Below are 15,831 nucleotides of genomic sequence, written 5' to 3' on the forward strand. Positions count from 1 at the left end.
AATCTGCAATCTAGTTCAAAAGGAACTCATTCTTTCTTAATTTATGTCTGTTTTTTAACCCTAAAAAATACAAGCACTGGACACTTTACTAGGTACACCCCTCCCCTTTTGCCTTGAGATGACTTAATTATTCATTGCATAGATTCTACAAGTTGCTCGAATCATTCATCAAAGGTTTTGGTCCATATTGACATGATGTCGTCACACACTTGGTGCAGGTTTGGCAGCTGCACATACATGATGTGAATCTCTCGTTCCACTACCTCTTAAAGGTGCTCTGTCGGATCGAGATCTGGCAAATGTGGAGGTCAATTGAGCATAGTGAACTCATTGTGATGTCCAAGAAGTCAGTTTGTGACACGGTACATTATTCTGCTGGAAGCATCCATCAGATGATCGATGCACCGTGGTCATAAAGGGTCAGCAACAATACTCAGGTAGGCTCTGAATGATGCTCAATTTGTAGTAGGCGAAAAATATCCGACCATATCACCACGACCAGCCTGAACTGTTGATACAAGACAGGATGGATTCATGCCTTCATGTTGTTTCCACCATTTCTGACCCTACCGTCTATCACGCTCGTCGGACTGCCAATGTTTTTCCAATCTTCTACTTAAGCCTGTGTAAACTGTAACCTCGGTTTCCTGCAGTGGTGTGGTCTTCTGCTGCTGTAGCTCATCTGCTTCGAGGTTCAAATGCTCTTCTGCATAGTCTGGGATGCATGGGTGCATTTCCACATAGAGAACCTCTGCTTTCTTATTTTTCAGACCATCCAATGTGGGATGGAAAAATGCACTCTGAAAACACCCAGATTAGCCTGTTTGGCACCGACAACTCTACGCTGAGATGCTGCTGTGTGATTGGCTGACTGAAAAACTGTGACAAAAAGCAGTTAAACAGGTGTACCTAACAAAGTGGACAGTGATTGTAATCACTGGACATACTTTACAGCTTTTCTGTCTTTCCATATAAAGTAAACTGTGTTCAGTAATTCATTATGTGACAGGATCATATCTAATAACATAAGAATCCCACTATTTGTTAAATGAACAGACTGAAGTCTTTCACCTAACCTTCTGCTCTCACTGTTTATAAAGACATGTCATAAACCTCTTAATACTTCCAATGGAGGGCACTAGGCTTGCAGGCAGACATTTTACCGTCCCCTCCACGAGGTGTAGAGTTTGCGTAATTATTTCTCTCACAAGCCAACTGACACTTTGATAATATGTCTGTTGTGTATATATTGTATTTTGCACTGCTGTTCAATCAGAGTACCGGTATATGGTAAAGAACACTCATTTTTGGCACACTGCATTGTGCTTAGGGGCACTTACTAAACTAAGGATTAACCTTCTAATCACATTTTATGCATTAATCCTTACAGTAGGATTTGCAGGAGAGATAAGAGCAGCACATTTTCAAAACCTGAGAAAAAATCTTCCCTTGTGTATAGGTGAGGATGCTGCTGTGCCGGGGCAGCTGTGTGAAGGATCTGAGGATGCCCCCCTGGTTCTTCCAGAATCTGAGGAGTCAGTTCTTGACGTATGCAGCCCCTGCACTCCTTGCACCCCCTGCACCCCCTGCTCTATTGCCTCCTCCATTGTGGTTCATATCTCTGAGGAGGAGAGGCAAAAGTACGAGGAGGAGATTCGCAAGCTCTACAAACAGCTAGACGATAAGGTAATGAACGAACAGTGCACGAGGATGGTTTGTGCACGGACGTAGAGCTCCTCACACACCACGGCTGCGTTTTCTGTAATGTTATGCACACATTAATTCAAAGACTGTGTCATGCATACATTATTTATGTTAATGAGTTCAGGATCATACACATAGTAGTGAGTAATGTAGCAAACACAGAGGAAGTAGTAACTCTGAAAAGTGTTAAAGCTTTAAATTATTTAAGACTTCTGCGTACACACGCGGTTTTATAATGTGTCATTTTACTTTTTCATTACTAGATTTTTCCTTTAAATATGCAGAAGCATATACTGACATGTTTTCCTGTACATGCCCTGCTGTGTGAATGCACACACTGCCCTGTGTATTCATGTATCCCTGGGGATGCATATATTTTATTTTGTCTCTGCTGATGTGGTACAGTTATAACAGACCTGATGCATGATATTCTATATGTTAAATGTATTCGTGGATACAAATGTATACATAGCAGATACCTGGGATTTTTCTTTTATTGCACTCAGTCGCGGTGTACCTCGGATGTCCCATCATCTCGCATGGCGTGTGCGAGCTGCTGCAGATCACTATGTGACATATATATATTATTGTTTTTCTCTGGTAGCACTGACCCCGCAGCTTCTGTAGAGCCAAGCATTAAAAATCCTCCTCCTCTTCTTATGACCCCGGCTCTTTAACCTTTTGGTTTTTTGGTGTTATAGTTTTGCATTATTGATCTGAGTATTTTTGAGTGTTTAGTTTGTGTTATAACTTAGTGTTAGGTCTCATTTCCTGTTTTATTTTGATAGTTACTTGCCTCTAGTGTATTGTGTTTAGTTTTACTTCTCTTTCTGTCTTTAACTATTGTCACCTGCACCTGCTGTGTCCACTTTCCTAATTGCCCAAAAAGTGCTGTCTTACCCTGAGTCTTTGTCTCAGCATCTGTTAATGTTCTCTGCTTGTCTTCAGATAGTTTTTAGAGTTTGTTTAGTCTCCCAGTGGATTTTGTGCTTTTCATTAGCTGGAAAAAAAATCCAGCATTGTCACGGTTCGGCATGGCAAACCGTGGGAGGTGTGGGGAAGGAGGACCCAGGCGCGGTGCTCTATGTACAAACAGTGCGTTTATTTACAGTGTATGGTACAAACAACAATAAATCCCCGTGCTTTCCCTGACTCCCGTGTCGTGTCTCTCCGTGAATAGTCCGTGTCTCAGTGCTCTCCGCTCCCGTGTCTCAGCACCCCTCGTGCTGTCTGGCGCTCCACACTTCTCCTGGGGGACACAATAGACGCAGCCGTCAGGACACATATAACCGCGGGCATACACACACTAACTCAGTTCAACTGGATGACTAACGTGGAGTCTCATGGAATGATCCCGCGTCGGTGGGAGCTCCAAGACTCTCCTAAGTAGCTCCCCCGACGAGCCCTGATCAGCGGCAGGTGTGTAGCTTCGGGTGTGGCCAGTCCCCTAGCAGGGCCACACCCACCAGGCCTGAAGGCACCTGTAAACCAGTGTACATACACACCTGCACCCATACACACACACACACACACACACACTCACATCTACAAGCATGGAGAAGAGCAGCAGCAACACCAAAAATACATATAATATCACCAGTCCATGACTGCCCAGGGATCCTGGGTCGCACAGACCCAGGGCCCTGACAAGCATGGTTTTGTTCTCCATCTCTGCATTTTGGTCTGCAAAGCACGATGTTTTCTTTAGATTATCAAACACCTGAAGAATCACAGATTACAGTATTAGTAGTTTCTACTGTTACCATTGGTAACATATTGGTAACATATGTAGTGTAACTAATACTGTCCTCCAGGATCTTGTTTCTGTGGCAAACAGCTTATATCTACAGTGTGTTTGTGTCTTTGTTGGACTTATTTTCTGGCTGCTAACAACAACCTGCTCAGGAGGAGAGCTCACCTCCTTGTTAGAGGGGAAGCTGTGGAGCCTCCGACCACAGTCAAACACCTTGGACTGCATATGTCCAATAACCTTACATGAACTACAAGTACTGCAGTATTATTAAGAAAGCTCATCAATGGCTGTTTGTTATGAGGAGCCTGAAGGCTGGCCTTGGAGCTTGCATATGCTCATCTGACTCATAATCTGCACATATAAGATAAAGTAATTACACGTCTGGCTTGTAACCTAGATGGAGCCTTGTCTCTGATCTCTACTTTTCTTTGCAGGTGTCTGAAGGTATGCAGTGTTCTTAGAATTAAAACATGCTCATTACTTTAGCCCGTATTTTTTTCCAGTGAGACAGAAATCAGGGCTTTGGGGCATTTTTCTTATTTAATTACTTTTTTAAAAGAAGACACCTCACCACCTCTGGGAATTAGAGAGAATGAAAGTTTAAGGCACTTTGATGGTCATTTATATATGGGCACTGGTCTCACTCTGACTTTTTTTATGCTGATGAAGCCACTCTCTTTCTTTTGTCGGGTTACTGATCGATCATTTTGCCCATATAATTGCTGATGCTGTTCCCTTTTTGTCATAAATCAGGCCTTCGTTTTCTAAAATGTGCGCACAGTGGCAGATCCAGTTATGGTGAAAAAAAGATGTATGGGTATCCGGTCCAACATGCAGCTGTCGTCTATTGTAAGTTTAAAGCGTATAGTTGTGAATGGAAACTGAACACATAATACGACTGTGGGTGTGTGTGTCTTTCCCACTAAAGGATGACGAGATCAACCACCAGAGCCAGATGGTGGAGAAGCTGAAGGAGCAGATGCTCGACCAGGAGGAGGTAAAGGATCTTGGTTTTATTTCCTTTCATCAGTTTGGTTAAACAGCTCACGGTGGGCTGCAGTGTCTTTGAATGTGGAAATGAAAACTGCACTGTGAATAGAAGTCAGCTGTGAGACATTTATTATCCTGCCCGTGAGATTACTGACAGAAAAAATCCTTTCAGGTGCCAAAAAGCACTTGAAGAAATTAAACTGTCATTGTTTAATTGTGAGTGTATCACTGTTGCTGTGTTCTACATGCTAGCAGTGGTTTAATCTAGAATAGAATTAAGTGGCTGAACAGCGCAGAAAAGAATCGATGAAAAGACTGAAGAATGACTGAAGCTTGTTAAGTATTCGTTTTAGAAATTGCTCCCTAACTTTTACACGGGGAACGATTGTTGTTTTTTTTGCTGACATGACTGAACACTGCTGCTGACAAATAAACATGCTCTCTAGGGATTTGATCTATAATTGTCACTTTATCACATAAATATCTGCTGCAAGTAAGTAAATCAGTACTTGTAGGAAGAACAGCAATTAAAAGACTCCATTAAAACCCAATTAAGAGACGTATTTGCAGCGTGTTTTCATAGGAGAGGCTAAACTGTTGAGGAAGAGAACCTAAAAAAGGCTTTGGGATGAAAAGGACTTAATTCATTCAATCATTTCCCAAATGGTCCTGCTGCGGGTTGAACTGACACAGTCCTAACTACCCAACCGTGGTTTGTTTATAGTAACGCAAAGTTACATTCATTTATCTAAATAAAAGCCGTATGCTGCAGTGCAAATATGCCGGCACTCCAAGCGGAGAACATCTACATTTAATGGCTTCCATTCAGTGAAATGACCCACAGTGGGCTGCAGCAGTGCAGCAAACAGCATGGTGGCACAAAAGCCATCTCTCAATCTTTAAATTATTCTTTTGTACAGTTGCTTGAATATTGTGTGACAGGGTTTGTGCAGACATTTAGCTCTTTATGCCAGAAAACAGGATAACTCTGTTAAGACCCAGCAGCTCTGCTCTGCGCTCAGCAGGGAAGTTTCACCGTTCCACTTTTAAAATAGTTTTTTCTCTATTTACAGTTTGCAATAAGTCGAATGTCTTTGCCCCTCAGCTTCTCGCATCGTCCAGAGGTGACAGTGAGAAGGTGCAGTCGGAGCTCGGCAGGCTGCAGGCCGAGAATGAATCCGCAAAGGCCGAAGTAAAAGAGGTTCTTCAGGCCCTGGAGGAGCTGGCGGTCAACTATGACCAGAAAAGCTTAGAAGTCGAGGAGAAGAGCATGCAGAACAAGCTCCTGGCTGAGGAGCTTTCAAAGAAAATGGTGGGTCTGACTTCCAGGAAGCTTTTTGAATAAATCTTTTAGCAACAAAGTTCTGTGGCTAAAATAAAGAAATAGATCATGGACAGATGTTGTGCTTTGGTGTGTTTACAAGGAAGCAAACTGCAAAAAAAAAGTAGAAAAGGAACTCTCTGTAATAAAATCATTTCTTCATTTAAGCCTCCATCTTACAATATGCTGAGCTACTGGTTCAAAATGCAATTAGTGAGATAAGTAAAATTAAAGCTGCATGTAACGAAGATAAGGAGAAAATTCTGATGAATGGTGCCACCAGTGGTCATGGTGGCAGTGCGCCCCAGGGTGGCTGTGGCTACAACGTAGCTTGCCATCACCAGTGTGTGTGAATGTGTGTGTGAATGGGTGAATGACTGGATATGTAAAGCGCTTTGGGGTCCTTAGGGACTAGTAAAGCGCTATACAAACACAGGCCATTTACCATTTACCATGAAGATAACAAAGAAAAAGTGAAGTATTGGGATTTCTTTTGTTTTCTTTCTCTTTTTTTTGCTGGTTCAATGTCGTGCACTATGACTCTCCACAGAGAGCACAGCTCTGACTTTGCTTGATTAAATGTATTTTTCACAGAAAAGACATCCAGCCTTTCTGGATCGAGACCTTCCAGTGACTGTGTTTTCAGTAGTCATGGTCTGAAAAAGTCTTGCTTTTGTGTGATGGGAGCTTTCTGTTTTTACGTTTTTTTTCTCTCTTCTCACTGGTTGGATGTGGGTGGGGTTCAGCCACACATAATGTCTCATATTTCTATGAACCCGTCAGATAGGTAGGCTATTTTTTGACTCTGAGTCAAACCACACCTACACAGTCCTGCTGAAGAAGCGACATTGACTGTTAAACTGCTAATAAATATACATAAAGACAGAGAAGGAGAAACAACATTTGTAGCACATTAGCATCTCTTCATTGGATTCCTGTTAAACTGAACTACACTCTCGTACAAGGTCTTGAATAATCAGACACCATCTTATTTTAAAACCCTCATGGTACCATTTCACACCAGTAGATTCTCTCACTTTCAGACTGGTTTACTTGTTGTTCCAGGAGTATTTAAAAGTAGAATGTGAAGCAGACCCTTCAGATTTGTAACCAACTACCAGTTTAGATTCAGGAGTGTTGGAGACAGACTCCATCTCTACTTTTAAGATTAGGCTTCAAACTTTCCTTTTTGCTAAAGCATATAGTTAGGCCTGGATCAGGTGACCCTGGATCCTCCCTTAGTTACGCTGCAATAGGTGTAGACTGCTGGGGGATTCCCATGATGCACTGAGTGTTTTGTCTTCACTCACCATGTGCCTACACACCTCTCTGTATTTAATCTTTAGTTATTATTAATGTCTGTCTCTCCTCACCCCAACTGGGTTCTTCCTGTAAAAAAGGAAGTGTCTCCTTCCTGGTGCCAACTCTTGAGCCACGGGCGATCGTGGCTCAAGAGTTGGCAGTTTGTCTTGTAATCAGAAGGTTGCCGGTTCGAGCCCCGGCTCCGACACTCTCGGTTGTTGTGTCCTTGGGGAAGACACTTCACCCATTGCCTACTGGTGGTGGTCAGAGGGGCTGATGGTGCCAGTGTCTGTCAGTGCGCCCCAGGGCAGCTGTGGCTACAATATAGCTGCCATCACCAATGTGTGGAGGACTGAATGTAGTGTAAAGCGCTATACAAATACAGGCTATTTACCATTTACCATTCCCACTGTTGCTAAGTGCTTTGTCATAGTGGAGTCATCTGATTGTTGGAGTGTTATCTCTGTATCATTGTACGTCTTTATTTTACAATATAAACCACCTTCTGGGGACTATTGTTGTGATTTGACACTATATAAATATTTAAAATACTCTTACTCAAAGTAGCAATTTTCCCATAAATTTTGTAATGTTTACTGCCTTATTCTATATATATCTGATTATATTTACAATTTGGATAACTGTTAAAGTATTGCAGTAACTATCAAAGCCTGGTTGCAGTATATCCCTGATGCACACAACGTTGTCTGGTAGAAGAAAACTTACAGTGATAATTTACAGGCAGGTTTTTTCAGTTACATCGAGGGCTTTGAATAATTTCTTACCATATAGATGGATGTTTATTACCTATTAAATATTCAACAATACGTGTGTCATGTGGAAGTGTGCCTCACAGTTGAAAGAAAGTGTTACAGAGAGTTGAGCAGAATGAGTCGAGGAGATGAGCGTGCAGAACAAGCTCCTGGCTGAGGAGCTTTCAAAGAAAATGGTGGGTCTGACTTCCAGGAGGCTTTTTGAATAAATCTTTTAGCAACATAAAGCACATTATTTAAATAAGCCCAGCCTCTGTATTAATTGTCCTTCTGCAGCACAAATAAAGTGAATAATAGATAAAAGTCAAGAGGAGACCACTGGCAGAGCTGGTCAGAGCTTTGTGCAGTTCCTGACTTATTCAGTGATTTAAGTGACCATATTTGACCTTCTTATTAAATCCTCTTCAATATTTCATCAGTGTGTTTCAGTCTGCTGCACGTGTCCTTCTGTCTTTTCCTGTCTATCTCAGGAGCAGAAGCTGATTGAGCATCTGACAACAGAACCACCATTTAGACTGCTAAACCTGCCTGAAGCCCTCATTTCTCCTCAATAGCCTCTATAGCCTCTCCAGTCTGCTCTGCTCTGACCTGTCTGATCCTGCACAGAGAGTGTCTGAGACTTTGACAAGATATGAAACTAAATACAAATAAGATTTCAGTGCTGGTAAATGCAGGTGGTGCTATAAGAGAAAAGAAATCCCCTCATCAAAATCTTTTGGAAATGTTTCTCAGTCTTGAACTTTTAGGCACGTCGGTCTTTCCAGTTGTTACAGTAGAAATGGGAAAAGCTCTGGGAATACTGAAGCACATTCATCATGGCCATCATCCCCGCAGCTGCCTTCATCTTTGTTTTTAGTGGGAACTTGTCGCTTCTTCTGCAGGTGTCCGTGCCATCGCTCACCATCACTGCCATTGATCGGCTACTTTAAACACCATAATTCATCCATCTGGCCATTGAAACCCATTTCTTATCAACATGATTAAGCCCATTCATCACGTCAATGAACCAACTCTATTCATCATCCCATGTTTTACTTGTTTATATAAGAATCAGTTTCAGCTCATTATTACCTTAGTTTATCTTAAGATGACATTGTGACATGAGAAGTGACCGGGAAGACTGTAACAGAGCTTGAAGTGAATCACAGAGATGAAGATGGAAGAGCTGATTAAGGAGTATTTAAGAAGGTGGCTAATGGTGCTTTGAAATGACTGATGAACTGGGGAGCAAGAACATAAAACGTGCCATGAAAAATTGCTCAAGTAGAATATTTCACTGGTGACAGATGAGCCACTCATAAAATGAAACCCCATAAACAAGTCGGTATGCTTTCAGATTTCTTCGTTGGAACAACACCTTTATGGAAAGTCTTCCTCTTCTTCATCTCCTTCTTCTTCTACCTGTTCTTTCTTGTCATCATCATCTTCTTCATCTTGTTTAGGGTCATAGGTCATTCAGTCTACTACCCAACTCTTGGTCTCACATGTGTGAGTAGGAGAAATGTCTTTAATGTTATGTTGTCAAACCTGACTGAGATCAAATGGTTTCATTGTGCTGCAGCACATTTGCCCTCCAGCCCTGCTTAGAATCTCCCTGCTTTTTAGAATGGAAAATAATAAAGTAAACTCCACCGTGTACTCTCTCAGATGTTATTGAGCGCAGATGCCATCCTCTCCTCTTCATGCAGTTTATTGATTTATAATTTGGTGGCTACTATGTTATGCTCCTGCAGCCATGTGTGTTTGCAGATTCAGGGAATCTAATCACCACTTCTCAGAGTCTGCCCTACACAATTTCTGTCTTTTTTCGTATTTGCATGTACCTTCTGGAGTTTCTCGCCTTAGCACAACGGCTCTCCCTAACACCTCTTATCTGCTTGACTCCGCCCTCCGCAGGCTCATCTCATGGCTTTAGAGGCAGAGCTGTCCCGTATCCAGGAAGTGAGCAGCCACCAAAGAAAACGCATTGCTGAGATTCTTAATGGGCTCATGAGGGACCTGAGTGAATTTAGCACGATCGTTGGAAACAAGGACATCAAGTTGGTGAGTGGTACAGACGTGGATAGAGTGCATTTTTGTGATGAAAGCGACAACTGTGGTGTAGGTAAAATGAGAAAGATGATTCTCATGTCAAAGCAAGAAAATATACAGCTAAATTTAAGTATCAGTGTAGAAAAGGAACTCAGAGAAATTCAAAAGAAGACCCGAAAGCACAAACAAAAGCAGGGTTTAGTGTTGAGCTTATTTAGACTTGTCGGAGTCTAGTCAAGCGCAAAGCCTGAGGACAACATAGTCCAAAGAAAAACAACTCAAAAAGCAGCCGCAGGAAACATGAGAGAAAACGCTGGCAGTAAATTTTGGAGATGAACACAGATGGACTGATGATGGCTAACAACGAGAAAAACCAGAGTAAAAATACCCCGAACATTGTGACCACTGACAGGTGAAGTGAATAACACTGATTATCTCTTCATCATGGCACCTGTTAGTGGGTGGGATTTATTAAGGAACCAGGGAACATTTTGCTTTCAGAGATGATGTGTTAAGGGGGGGGGGCTATTGTGAGGATATTAGCAAGTTGTGATGGTTAGACGACTGGGTCAGAGAGTCTCCCAAATTGCAACTCATGTGTGATGTTTCTGGTCTGCAGTGGTCAGTATCCATCAAAAGTGGTCCAAGTCGTGGGCGGCCAAGGCTTCCTGGTGCTGACCCATGTGGTCGAGTCCAACAGATGAGCTCAATTTGCTGAAAACATTAATGCTATTTATTTTTTTAAAAGTTAATGTTGATTCTGATAGATAGTCAGAATGTTATGCTTGATCGGTGCACATAAGTAATTAACCACATGAGAAATTAATGAGGGATGACCAAACAATCTCAAATGGCTGGAAGGAAATAAAGAAAGCAAGTAAAACCAAGAGAGACAGTAAATACCAACAAAGTGAAATGCAAAGCATCTTCTGGCATAAAGCCGTGACAAAGCGCTCTGGTAGATCTGCCAAAAAGGAGACAATTACATTTAAAAAAAACTTACATATATATATGTGTGCGTGTGCATGTGTGTGCATATGAATATTTTCTGTTTGCTGATAAAGTGTCATTTTTCAGGCATTTCTCTTTAACTTGATTGGTTTGGCATCCATGTAAATTTATGCTCTGAATGAGCATTTAAAATAAATATCTGTGTTTATAGACGTGACTTAAATCAACAGCTTTACATTATTCAATATAGTCAGTATACCACTCGCATATGCAGAATGTCGTGTATGCACATCCGCTATCATCTGTAGTGCTTAGATTGATGTGTATACATTTTCCTCCACACTTCATTTCGGAGCTTCTGAGTTGCTACATCTGCTAAATGAGACCATTAACCTAATGGCTGTGCATACAAAATGCCAGAGTGTTTCTAAGATGCTTCCCTTTCCACTGATTTAACGCCCATGCTGTGTTTAAACAGTCCCCACTCAATCCTGATCAAGCATCTACTAGACTGATTTTTTCTTTTTATTTAACTGTCTCCTCGCACTCATTCGTCTCCAGCCTGTGGAGATCACCGGAGCGATCGAGGAAGAGTTCACAGTGGCTCGCCTCTACATTAATAAGATAAAGTCAGAGGTGAAGTCCATGGTGAAGCGCTGTCGCCACCTGGAGAACCTACAAACCGAGTGTCACCGCAAGATGGAGGAGACGGGCAGAGAACTGTCTTCATGTCACCTTCTCATTTCACAGGTAAGATTGCAAACTGACGGATACATGTGTTGTTGTTGGGTACCAAATCGATTGAATTGAACTGAATTATTAAATCTAGATGAACTGTAGAAACTAAAATAAAATGATATGGGGGTACAAATGTTTGTTCATCTGGTACTAGACAGAAATACTGGTGATACTGATACTGAAACATTATCAATTAACACTTCAAAAGGCTCACCGGCTTGGGCAGGTGACCCATGTGTCTTAAAGCCCTGGTTTCAAATCTAGCCTGAGCCATTTGCTGCATGTCTTTTCCCAGTTTTCCTGCCATAATAAAGGCTGAAAAGCTTTAAAACACAGTGTAGCTACTCCCAACATCTTAACATGACCCAACTCTTTGTGGGGTGGATTTTTCTTTTTGCTTTGGACATTTTTAGTCTGCACAGGGTCATAATTCTCAAATAATTGCATGTTTTATATTCTGTTTTCATGTAGTGGCCTGAAGCCACGGTTCAAATTTCGCTAACTGTGGTATTTAAACTACACTCCCCGGTGACAAGAAATCATAAATATTCAGTGAACAAAAAGTAAAAGTGCATTTTATCCTTGATGTAAAGTGTCCTCGTGGGTAGAGGTCTTTGCTCGTCACTAAACTTTTTGCATATGATGTTCTGACTTTCAGCACGAAGTGAAGATTCGCTCTCTAACAGAGTACATGCAGAACGTGGAGCTGAGGAAGAGACAGCTGGAGGACAGCTATGATTCTCTGACTGCGGAGCTGGCTAAACTCCAAGCTCAAGGTACATTTGTTATAGCCCACACTAGTGAAGCAGCGCAAGTATCTAAGCTGGTACGTTTACTCTTTTCTGATTACTTTTTTTAAATAAAGCTCATTAGCCAAACATTTTTTTTTTCAAATGAACTTGATTTGCCTTTTTGAATTATCATATCGTTCAATCATACGTATTCAACCATGTGGAAGTACACTTTAGAAGTTGTGTTTTTAATGATTAGATATCACTGGTGTGGTGTGTAGTAGTACAGTTAATAATGTTTGTTTCAGTCACATCTGCTGACATTTGCATTTGTATGTTGAAGTATTGGGGAGATGAAGAGTCTCCTCTGATACCTCCATCTGGGTTTAAAGATGTATGCGTATGCAGGTTGTAGGTAAAAAGGTGTTTTTTGTAAATTACAGTCCATTTACTGTGAACTAAACTAGGAGAGGGCAGAGCACAGAACACGAACATGTAACATACGTGTCATTGGGGTTATTTTGTTTTACTTGAAACAAAGAGTTTTTAAGATATGAATTTGACTTGGATTATAAATCAGAAGTAAAACCTCTGAAATGTGTCTGGAGGTTGAAATAATTGTGTAGTAAAAAATGCTTCTTTAGTTGGAAATATTGGGCAAATTGGCACATTTCGAAATTTTGAAAATTCAAGTGGTTAACAGGATTTTTTGAAATTCATGGCTCTAGAGGGAAAACCAATTTTGACACTATCCACATTTGAAAGATTGTTTCAGTTTTCTGCTGCACTATACAGTGACTCCATCAATTTCCTTTAAATCAAATTCAAAGTCGCTGAGGTGTTGGAGGTTCTCAGATTTCAGATAATAAGGTCAGCATTTTTACAAATGTGAGCCAAAGGATCAAGCTTTAAACTGTTTTTTCTACTGATGGTTACACCTGATGATGGTATGGTATGGTAATTTTGTGACCACATTGCTGCCTGTGAACACAGAAGCACCACCCACCTGTGGTTCCAACCTTCTGTTTGTTAGAGGCAGCCAGTCAGAAGAAAGTCAACTTGAAGGGAGCGTGGCCATAAGAGGAGATGAGGCAAACTCCTTATTTCAGACAGAGGTTGATCTAAGATAATACAGCGGTGATAATAACGACTATTTTAAACATGTTCAGTTGTGTGCATAAAAAACAATACAGAGTAAGAAATCAGCATAATAGGTAAGCATTTTACTCATTTTAGTTTAGTATATTAGAGTTGGTGATTGATCATGATCTAATGCAGTGGAGAAACACAGATTTTGATGATGATGAAAGTGACAATATAAACAGCAGCATCGTATTTTTGTCTGCACTAAAATGGTAATATAACTGGTCAGTGAGCAGCCACCATCTACAGAGATAAGTATCACTAAATACACTGCAAAAATTGGCTAAATATAAGGAAAAAATATGTAATTTGAGAAAATCCAGACTATAATCAAGTAAAATAATAAAATAACACTTGGTAAGATTTCTTGAAATGAGAAAAAAAATGTCTAAACTTTAGTCAAGTGAGAAATCTCTTAAAAGAAGTGTTGACACACTCATAACAAGTGCTTCATAAACCTTTGGCGTTGCTTCATTCTCACTTTGAGAGAAATGATCTTAGAACAAGAGCAACTGAACAAGATGCTTCTTCTGGTCAATAGTCTGTCATAGGGCTAACAAACACGATCAATTTAGAATCAGCAATTAACTTAACTTGAATAACTTTGGACTGTGGGGGGAGAACCCACAGGATACCAGCACCTTCATGCTGTTAGGGTTTGTACAACAAAAGTCTAAGTGTGTGAACTGTTACTGGGAGGGCTTGTAAAATGATTTCACAGCTAAAAAATGCTTTTAAGATACAGTGCTGTGATCGCAGCCATTCCCCAACTCTCTGTGAATGGTACTCATTGATCAAAGACCATTGATTAATGGGATTTCATCAGTGGTTGTTGATCAATGGTCATGAAAATGTGCATATTAATGATCGAGGAACTGACCTCACAGCCCAATGTTCATTCAGTGGTGCTAGCTTCAATCATTGTATTGTTTATAAAGTTGGGGAAACCTGCAGTCAGCTGACACTGAAGAAGTCACTTGGATGAGTAACGAAACGTTTCTCCCGCTGAAAACGCTACGTCCAGATAAACAGAATCAACCTTTTGGGACGTCTAAGATACAATATCATCTCAAATAGTGTCTTGGTGATATAAATGAGCCTAATATGCAGGGAAAGTAACTAGTTTTAGGGTTTATAAACTAAATAAGAAATAACAGACATATATTCTCAAAAGAAGATCTTATTCGTTGTGCTCTTGCTAGTATTTCACTCTCAAAACAAAATCAAAAAGACTTTTTGGGTGGATATAAGATTGTGAGACTTGGTCAGTTAGACAAGTTTTGGAGTCTAAGTGTACGAGCACATGTTGCTGAAATACTCGGTGGAGTTGAGAATTTGAGGCCAGTCAATATTAGTTCAATTTGGCAAGTGTAGTATGTGGGTACTCCTTTTTATAATAGATTGCTCTAGGCTCAAGTTAAAATGTTTTACCTACGAGAGCAAAATAGCAAACTGGGAGCAAAGATTTTAGTATTCATTCAGACTCTTTGGTGAAGAAAATTTCAATATGGTCCGACCAGAAAAATGACAGATTTACACTCAATAAATAGAGCCAAACACAAGTTTCCAGGAGTGAAGCCAATCTTTACTGTCAGCAAAACAGGTCTTTTCTCAATATAAACTCAAATGAAGTAAATGCAAGAGAGTTTTCTTCTAATAAATGCATATTTTTCATTAACAAATATCCTAAAGGGGTTAAAGTGATACGTGGTGACGCTGTCATTTCGGGACTGACTGCAAAGTAAGTAGATTAATCCACTACTGATGTGAAATGCCGGAGTTAAATATAATGTCAGTGCTCTGACTCAGTCAAGCCAAATAACGTCAGGACAAAGTAAATAGTGAGAAGACAGAAAATATGTTGCTGCATTTTAGTGTCTCTGGGCTAGAAATGGGAGGAAGTAGCTTCAGGTTGCTATCTTTAATAGAGCTTCAGTTGCTTCCAGAGCCCTTTTTGTCCTGTCAAGCAAAAGAAAAACAAGAACACAAAAAAGCTTAAGCTCCCAAACATTTCACAACACCAGCACTAATAGATTGATTTTACATTTGAAACTCGTGCAAGGTCCAGCTGTAGATACTCCCACAGTACACTGACGCAATTCCCAAATAAGGCCAAAGGCAGTGTAAGTCACTCTTCCCATGGAGTCTCACAGAATGGCATTAAATAACCAGTGGAATTAAGGGCAGGGAAATCAATTTTAGTCCTGCTCAGCAGTCGAGTCAGACGGTCCTCAAGCCATAACACAAGCAGATTAACACAAAGTGCTGCAGGTCACGTTGATCGCACGGTGTGGTCTGAGGTAGAGCGCTCGGTAATTTCATCATCAGACACCAGGAACAGCAGTGAGTCAATATCAGATCTGCATGACACAATAGATGTCATTTGCAGATAGA

General features: G+C 40.8%; 1 protein-coding gene across 2 annotated transcripts in view; it reads left to right on the forward strand.

Moving 5' to 3' along the window:
- The window catches only part of kif5ab (kinesin family member 5A, b), a 72,601-nt gene that overhangs the window by 39,042 nt on the left and 17,728 nt on the right, over positions 1 to 15,831 (forward strand). For both annotated transcript variants that reach the window (XM_004547696.4, XM_004547697.4), the window contains exons 12-17: positions 1,460 to 1,686; positions 4,386 to 4,454; positions 5,553 to 5,759; positions 9,740 to 9,886; positions 11,387 to 11,575; positions 12,222 to 12,339. In XM_004547696.4, the coding sequence (XP_004547753.1) occupies positions 1,460 to 1,686; positions 4,386 to 4,454; positions 5,553 to 5,759; positions 9,740 to 9,886; positions 11,387 to 11,575; positions 12,222 to 12,339 (957 nt within the window). The remainder of the gene's footprint in view (positions 1 to 1,459; positions 1,687 to 4,385; positions 4,455 to 5,552; positions 5,760 to 9,739; positions 9,887 to 11,386; positions 11,576 to 12,221; positions 12,340 to 15,831) is intronic.

Source organism: Maylandia zebra, linkage group LG5 (genome assembly GCF_041146795.1).
Source record: "Maylandia zebra isolate NMK-2024a linkage group LG5, Mzebra_GT3a, whole genome shotgun sequence".
Lineage (NCBI taxonomy): Eukaryota > Metazoa > Chordata > Actinopteri > Cichliformes > Cichlidae > Maylandia > Maylandia zebra.